Here is a 9598-nt window from a genome sequence, read left to right on the forward strand (position 1 = left end):
GTATTTTTTTAGTGCTATATATCTTCTTATCTAATGCAACTGATAGACATCTCAAACAAGTATCCTTTGAGAAAAGGGCTCAGACTAGAGAAAACAACATGATAAAAATAACGAAATCATTTACCATCAATAAAACTAAATGGCAATTCATCAAGCACAACAATTTTAGCACAAGCATCATTACATTCTTCCTTATAAAAAAAAAAAAACAACAATCGCAGTACTGGAAGCCTAGTGTGAGGAGGTCTACTTTTTCATCAAACCTTAAGATGATTGGTCATATTAATAGTCTCATTTCTTACAGGATGACAATCATAAGTTTTACCATAATAATTACATGCAGCTTTCGGTTCTCCTTCACATCGAGTAAGATGGGCCATGGATCTGACACTTTCTTTCCGATTTTTTTTTCTCTCAATTAAACTACACTTTGCTTGATACTTAGCCCGCCACCGCCGCGCCGCCCCCCCCCCCCCCCAATTATCATATTCAGAATCCAAAGAAAAATATTTCAAAAATATTTCGCAACAGCAGTTCAGATATTTTCTGTTACTCCACACTTTGACAACATTCAACATAGTACCTGGGTTTGGTTAGATATTTTTATGCTTCGTCCTCCTCGTGTCAGGATCACTCTCAGCTAGGGGTGGGCATAAACCCACAACCCATGGGTTTATCCAAACTCAAACCAAATTAAATGGTTTGGGTTTGGTAAATCATGAAAATGGGTTAGATGTGGGTTTTATGTAGAAAATCATTTCATTATGGTTTGGGTATGGTTTACCCATGGGTTATGGACAAAACCCCAACACTCAAATTTTTCAAATGAAATAAATGAAAACAAAATAAATGAACACAAATAAGTGAAAGACCACCATTAAATTTTTTACAGCGTGATCAATTGTCAATAGTTAGAAAATGAAAATAACAGTAAAAATAAATTTAAATTAAATAAATATTGTTGTAAATAACATAAATTTTTTTTCTTATTTACAAAAATAATTCTTCTGACATAGAAGGATCATCATAGAAAGAGCAGGAGACTCTACTAAGAAGAAATAACATAAATTTCTTCTTATTTACAAAAATTTTTTCTTATAATTATTTATTTTGTGAACATTTTCTTATAATAAATATTTTATAATATTTTAAAATTAAATGTAAAAAGTATAGGTAAAATATTTTATTATTTATCTTATAATAAATTTTTATTTGTCATTCAAGTTTTCTTATAATAATTTTTTTATCATTTAACTAATAATTTTCTTATATATTTATTGTAAGAAAATTTTCACAAAATAAATAAGTATAAAAAAATTTTATTATTAATTTTTTTGTTCATATCAAAACATATATTTCTTGTTTTTAATGCTTTATTTTTTATTTAGTTTCTATTCATGTGATTTATTTAATTTAGAATAAATATAAATAAAAGAGTAGTTGAAAATAAGGGTAATATTGTAAACTTATACTATTATGGGGGTTTTTGGCCATTATAAAAGCATAAGGGGGAAAAATAATATACGTTGATTACTGTAGGGGGGAAACTGGCAATCTCCCTAAAATTAAACATATAAGTAGACAACATAACGCAAAACTACCAAAATGATCAATAAAAATAAATATTACATAATTAAATAAATAATAAGTGGCAAAATTTATTATTAGATTGTTAATGTCATGTTTGTGAAAGTTTATTATTAAAGTGTACGTTCTTATTTATTGAGAAATAATAATTTTTGTGATTAAACTTTATTTTGATTTTCTAGTATTCTTTAATTTAAGGACTAAGTTATTGTAAAATTTATAATTTTTATCCACTATATTTTTTTATATTTTAATATCAATTTAATAATTAATAACAATTAATAATTATTATAATTTTGATATAATTAAATTTTATTAAAATAAAAATTATTTTGATAATAAAATTCAAACCAAACCCAAACCAAACCCAAATGGTTTGGTTTGGTTTGGGTTAAAAATATTTGGGTTGGTTTGGGTTGGATCCAAATTTTTATAGTTTGGTTTAGGTTGACTTAAAATCCAACCCAAACCAACCCATGCCCACCCCTACTCTCAGCAGTCTGTAACTGCAAGTGAGAACCCGATCCCTTCCTTTTGCATATCTTTTTAACTCAATCCTTCTACAATCAATTATTTTTCCCTTTGAATTTCATCGTGATACTTGTTGCTTTCTAAGCCTCTAACGAATCACTTTCACAATTGCACGAGTTCTAAGGTCAGGCTTGCACCATCGCTTCTTTTTTTTTTTTTTCCCTTTTCCTGTAACTGCATTCGTTAGCAAATTGATACAACATAAACAATTACAGTTTTCTTTTTATGGCTGTAATAAGAAAATATGAAATCTTTTAATGTATGTTATATTCATCATAATTCGGTGTGTTGCTTAATGTTTGTCAATTATTCTCTCGAAAATATGAGATTAAAAATAAGTCTTTTGTAATACATTTTTTTGCTTAAATGCCTGATGAGTCAAGTTCCTTCAAACAAACCCTTAAACCCAAACACCGTGTGATTAAGAAATAAACAAAAGTAGAAACAACTAAAGATAAGGGCCAGCCTAGGTGGATTTTCTACCATTCAATTTTGCACCTTTGGTTTAAATCAGACCTAAATTTGATGCATAATTATGGTTTCTGCCAAGAGAAATTCTGATTCCTATTACCATCGTAAACTTGGTTTTAGATGATTGAGGCTTAGTTAAGTGAAGTTGCTGCAATGATGTTGCTCCTTCTTTTACTTTTGTGCCTTTTCACGCAAATTTAATAAATCAATGCACAGGTGTTTATGCCAAATCTCTGGTTGTGTCATAAAGTGCATTTCCGGGGTAATTTCTTATCTGTGAGACTGCATCAACTTTTCCACTTCTGCTGAGAGCCTGAGACTTGATGAAACCAAACATTTCTTAACACGGGTAGGGTGTTGGTGGATGCAGATTCCATAAACAGAAGATATTAGAAGAAGGCAAGTTCATGAAAAAATTGAAGAAATCGAGATAGGAGAGGTTTTCTTTGTCCTACAGATTTCCTGTGTTAGTCATTTAGAGTCTTTATCGACTCTTAATTTTCAGTGAAGGGGTTGCATGATGTAATTCTCATTGATTCAAGTTTTCATGTCATTTTCCTTGTTGCCGGTGCATGTTTAAGATGTTTTTGCTTTTAAAAACTATTCATGCCATATGGAAAAAATGTTAGTTTGATCTTTCTTAAGAATTTTTAGATTATTCAGCTAAGGCAAGCATTAGTGAAAGCTTAATATCAACAAGAAGAATGGCATCTATGTCTTGTGGTAAGTCTTAACTATATTTAGACACCTTGAGCTGAAGCATTTAATGTTCAACTATGTTCTTTTATTTTCCTGCATTTGCAACTTTACACGGTATTTTGCTTCAATTATAACTTAAGCTTATGTATTTAATGTCACAAATATTGCAAGCTTGTTATTGTGCTGATCAAGATTTATCTAGCTTGAGGAACTGTAGTCTTCCCCTGGGTAGTGATCTGCGGTGAGTTGGTAACATCTTTGCGCAGTCTCTGTATTCTTCTTTGTAGTACTGCAGTTTCGAGACATATAATGTTGAAATTAAAAAATTTGTAGCATGGAACTCTTCTTTTACCCCTTTTCCCCTTTTCCTTTGCTTTTTCAATGGTGTGAAATAATATTTATTACCTTAAATCTCTTGCTGTTTCTGGTCTCTCACAAGTTTTGGTCGGGCTGACTCAATTGAAGATGGATGGGAACATGTGAATCTTCTTCTTCATTGTTCAAGGCATAAGGAATGGACGCATTTCCACCTTCTTCATTCTCATCCTTTGTGCTGTAAGCCTGTGACATGATGCCTCATTGTTGGTGAGATTTCTAGTTTCACATTCAATTCTTTCTTGGGACATCTGCAGTGCTATGAGTGATTAACGTACCTTCCTGTACAGTTCAATATTTTCTTGACGAATGAGATTCAACTTCTTGTTGAGTTCTAGATTTTCCAGTTGTATCAGATGCCCCTATAACGAAAACAGCAAAGAGTAGGTATTATAAAGGAATTAACTTCAGATGGAAAATAGTGATACTAACAACTGGTGTTATTTCAGAAAGACCTTTCGGTTCAGCTCTTGTATTTCATCAGTTAATATTTGTTCCTGCAGAAGCTGAAAAGCCTGTTCATTATCATGCATTTGCATCATATGGACGGTATAAACATTTATGAACACTAGAAACATATAACCTTTTTAAGACGAACACCACGCAAACTCATTTCCAATTGATTCTCCAGATTCTGTAGGTCTTTTACACTCAAACCATAAAGCTGTTCTCCCATCAATCGCCTGCATATCAGAATGCAAAATGTAGGTCAATCACTATGCAGCAGATATTTTACATCTGTTTTCATATCTGACTCTACAATGTTTTTATGTTGGTTTAATAAATCGTAAAAAAAAGGTTTTTGTTTTATTTTTTCTTTTACGGGGTTATGGCGATGTTCATGGGGTCACATCCTTGTCAATTTAGAAAATAGACTTTGCATGTTTGGAATTTTTAGTAACAAAGTTTGCTTATGATCCTTAGCTAGTTAACTAAGATAAAACGCAGCAATGCTGTGCATTATTGAGTATTATTGTCTTTCTTGATTTGAAGACAGAGATTAATAGATACCACCAGATATACACCTCAGAAGTTGAGCATATCAAGACACTTTCATATGCAGCATGTCCGGAGGAGGCCCTTAGATTATCGAACTTTGAGAAGTTACATAATTGTGTTTACATGAGGTGAGTTCTATGGTGCCTTTCACTTAGTGATGCAAAATCTAGAACTATTTTAGCTGTGACAAACTAAATCAGGACACAAGTGAATATCATATTCTGAGCCTATCTAGTACTTGGAATACAATAAACAAACTGCCACGTCTTGCAATACTTATTCAATAACCTAAATCATAATGATGTGCCATTTGAATGAGTCAAAACGTACTAGTGAAGCTATGCGCATTTGGCCATAGCATCTCATCTGCTCCAATTTTGGTAGTGTACTTTTTTTCTTTTTTCCTCATGAAATGTCAATGGACTTCGTTGTATAATTTTTCTTGCTAATTGCTATGTAATTTCACTTGTATCTGCCATGAGTAAACTATAAAGCATGCAATGACAAAGCTAACTTTTAGATAGCATGAATCACTTTCAATTTTGTAAACTACACACAGAATACACTACGAAGTATTTCCAAATTTCAAGAAGAAAGACTGTACCGATGGTTTTCCTGCAAGGTTTGCAGTTGTTGCCGTAGGACTGCCACCTCTCTTTGCCAAAACTAGCAAGTATAATAGCAGAGAGTTAAGTGCAAGCAAAATTATAATTTTTTTTTCCCCCGTTTTATAAATTCTGTCAAGGTAAAACCAAAGTGCTTCAAAGAAGCTCATTTTGCATGGCACTTAGATCAGAATTAACTAGGAACAAGACAAACCACTACGGAGTAATTTTTCAGGTCCAAATAGTTAGCATAATTTTATTAGGTGCTCCCAGTTTGTACCACTCATGCATGCAGCTGCTTGATTAATTGACGATAACACCAATGCTGCCTGCTTAAGAATACATCAACTTTGTGCTCTTTAGTGTCTTGGAATTATTTCACAAACACTTAGCACAAAAATAAACTTAATATTAGCATGTCATATGTGCTACAATTTCACAAGGAATGAATAGATGTCAAATCTGGCGCATTAAAAACTCTCAAGAACTCAAGCTGATCAAGATAATTTACATTAGTTGACATTTATAGTATACCTTGACTTCTGATGGTGGATTCAGCAGCTGCTCATTCTCCTCTTTTAATTGGTTATATCTTTCGATAACTGCTTTCATGCTGGTAAGCAAAAAGCATTTATTAGATTCATGCACAATTATATATCCGAAACCATACGTAGAAAAGTCTATGATTAACTGATCCACTTCTGTGAAAAAGGGAAAAGAAAAAAAAAAAGGAACTATGAAGAAATGATGAAGGGCGCAAATTATGAAATTAAGAATAATTATTGCGCTCTTTTTTCCTTTTCTTTTCTTTTTTTGACCCAATGAAACCATCCAATGCACTAAAGTGTTCCAAATTTTATTTTTCGTAGCCCCGATTGTTTAACTCCAAAATCGTAAAAATATATAACAAGATTTTATTAGATTAGTCTAAGATAACATAGTACTCCTATTCCATTTAAGATGTTCTTTTCTAACATCTGTTGAACAAAGTTGAAATATAAAATTTATGTCTAAATCATGTGGCACCAATATAAATTGGTCTCTTAGATGGAAAGTAAAAAGGAATCAATAATACAGCAACTACTTTTCAAACTGACATAAAAAGCCATATCAATTAAGATATAAATCTTTTATCCTTGCTTTGTATGCCTATTATAATTATTTTTTAAATTAATGTTTCTTTGAATCAGCATATTTTTGTGTTCGAAGTGATAAGGATTCATGCCTAAAAGGAAACTCAACGACCTAGATTACAGAACAAAAGAACAGCTCGACATAACCAAAATCATCACAAACAAATATCAAGGTACATTTCAAACTCTTTGCCACCCTACTACACAAACTCTCTACAGAGCCAACTGTGATATGTGGATAGCACACCATTACAAGAAGACAAAAATATTAAATGTACGATTAAAAATAGTTCACTACAAAATTTTGTATGATTTTCGGTACATATAGCATTATTCTTACAAACCACCTTTTGTTCACATAAAATTTTCTCTAGTCCTTTGGCCTTTGGGTGTAAAGTAGTGAAGCTGCTGGGTTGCATGGGATTTAAACGGTTCATAAGTTAGAATATTCTACAACCAAGGAAAACAGTGGAGTTTTTGCTTGTGCGATGGTTAGGTTCCTGATTCTTATAATTATATAGTAAGTTAATTTAGACACTTGTAAAAACTCTAGGGAAACATTCGTAGGCTCCACTTTGTATTAATGTGTAGCAGTTGTGGCCTTTAAGCTAAAGATATAAAGTTTTTTTTGTGAACACCTACAAATGTAGCTATATTAATTGCCATTATTTTGTACATTTATTGAATGATTAAAGAGGAAAGAACGAAACTAGTCCTATAAATATGTTATGAACAACAACATTGTCAAAGATAAAATTACAGCAATTAAGTAATTTTCTTAAAAGGAGATACTCTAGAGAGAATCTAAGAGATCTTTGATGCTCCTAGAGTATTACTCCTTATGCATTCACTATTTATCATGTGTATGCATATTATAATTAGTCAAAACATACACATGACAATAAGTGGATGAAAAAAAAAAGTAGTGCTCCGAGAGCACCCAAGAATTTTTCCCGATTCTGCAAGCAGTTTTAAACTGGTTAAAGATTGAGATAGCCTACTTCAGTAAATAAAAATCAAAGTGGCTATGCGATACGAAGTTGGAAAGTTGCCAAAAAAAAACTGCAGCACAAGGTTTCCTTAGAAATCTTTATAAATCAGTTCTGTAATCATATTCCTGACAGTGGAGAAAATCATTTCCGACACAAATAATAGAAAAATGGACTACGATTATTGTGAACCTTTATACTGGTCCTAAAACAGAATTAAATATACATCAACTTCAGGTTCATGTTACAATTGTTTTATTACCCAACAGTAACACTACAAGTAGCCCAGCTTTCTTTTTTCCAGAAACTGAAAGCATTAAATAATCAACCATCTTTGTACCAATGTGGTACCGAATTCAAAGAGATGAAACTAATAAGAAGTTGCATCACAAATATAGAATTTTTCGCTAATAAGGTAAGGAACTCATTCAAGTGCTTATCAGAATTGACGAAAACCTAAGCTCTTTTCGCAAAACAAGTGATGCTCAAAGAAACCGGTACTTCCTCCAGGGTATCAACAGCAATATCAATATGATGATCGGAAAAAACAGTCTAAGCTAAGCTAGAACACGCAATTAGTCCAAGAAGAAAATATGATGAACTGTCCTCTTGAATTGAGCAAAGCTTTAATAATGGAGTACGTACCGTAAAAAGCTGTTAATGAGTAAGCAATTTAATTAGTATATGAGCTGAACTAAACGAGAGGATTGTATATGTAAGTTCATTGCTTAGTTCAGTGTCAAAAGCAATGAAGAATACTCTTCGCTAGCTAGCCAGTGCTTCCAACATGAATGAGAAGCATTCCTTACTTTTCTCCTTAATATTATCACTCAATTTAATTAAGTAGCAGGATATATAGGAATCAAATAAAGATCATTTGTATCATGACTTTCATTCCTTTGTAGATTGAGAATATCTGCCGAGTAGTCCTCACTTCAAGATGAAGTGAATATCAAATCTTGTTCACGAGTTTTGAAACTTATAAATTAATAAAAGAAGTATATTAAAGGAACTATAAAGAAAATACTTATAATGGTATATTGGGGTTGATTTTCTTTTATTTTTCTTATTTTGAATCACATCATCGTCGCTTGCATTGAAAATTGATCACGGGCATTGATGAGTTGAAATATATTACTCATTTAAATTGAGTACGGATGCAAATAAACAAACAAATACACTTCACTATTACCATGTAATATAGCTCAAAGGCCCATTTATATAGAAAGTTGAATGACATGAGAGGAATATAATGAAAGCCAATAATTAGGAGATTCACCCATATTTTTCATTCCATAATAGTCACAGTTTTTGCTCTCTTTGCAGTTAATAATGGATATGATTCTTGCCATATATAAATACCATAAAGCATAGATATTTGATTGAGGATCTTCACATGATTCTAGTTTTAATCTTTAGGATCAATATTATTGTATATGATCTTCATTTGATTCCTATCATCCCTCCTTAAGAACTTTTTTCAGACTCCTAGCTTGTTTAGGATGTTGGAAATCCTAAGCACACTTTGAAGGGGAAATTCGATTGACACATATTAGTAAAAGGAAGCAATTACCTTTTCCGTCAGCCATGATTTACAGCCTGTGGTATTCATAACACTGAAGAGTTTCACTCTTTCAGTTGTTCCCACCTTCTTTTGTCTATATCTCTATCTAAATTTTAATATGGCATTAAATGTTAGTGCAACACAATTTGTGCAATCTAGCTCTTCAAATAGTTTAATACAGATGCTAAGAACAACGCCTTAAAACTCAAACTAGTGCATTGCAAACTAAATACATATTTCATTAAAAAAACTAAAACTTTTCAATGCATTGCAAAGATATAAGGTTTTTTTTTTTTTTTTGGGAATATGCTGAAAGTTAGCTGCAATGGTGATGAGAGCCATAGTCATAAAAGTATAAGCTTAATTCATGGATATAACATTTCTGTTTCCAAATAATGATTCTTAAAAAACTAAGGGGAAAACATAATATTATTATGGTACAGTAGTCGGTGAGCAAAGTAACCTGGTGTTTGCAAACTCATATAGCTTGGCGGTGCTGGAAAAGATTGCAAGTCCAACTTCTGCATCACACAGAATTGATAGCTCTTTTGCTTTCTTGATTAATCCCTTTCTTCGCTTTGAGAAAGTCACTTGCCTGCTTGTTGAATTATTAATCTTTTGAATCACAATCTTTCCTCTCCCCAT

General features: G+C 32.0%; 1 protein-coding gene across 1 annotated transcript; it reads right to left on the reverse strand.

Annotated features, from left to right (window-relative positions):
• Positions 1 to 3720: 3720 nt before the first annotated feature.
• LOC18035941 (MADS-box transcription factor 23) lies at positions 3721 to 9598 on the reverse strand. The gene is made up of 7 exons (XM_024180436.1): positions 9417 to 9598; positions 5802 to 5880; positions 5267 to 5328; positions 4247 to 4346; positions 4119 to 4160; positions 3942 to 3983; positions 3721 to 3849 (listed from the first exon to the last, which is right to left on the reverse strand). The coding sequence occupies exons 1-7, from the start codon at positions 9596 to 9598 to the stop codon at positions 3721 to 3723; spliced, it is 636 nt and encodes a 211-aa protein (XP_024036204.1).

This window comes from Citrus clementina, unplaced genomic scaffold (assembly GCF_000493195.1).
Source record: "Citrus clementina cultivar Clemenules unplaced genomic scaffold, Citrus_clementina_v1.0 scaffold_7, whole genome shotgun sequence".
Taxonomy (NCBI): domain Eukaryota; kingdom Viridiplantae; phylum Streptophyta; class Magnoliopsida; order Sapindales; family Rutaceae; genus Citrus; species Citrus x clementina.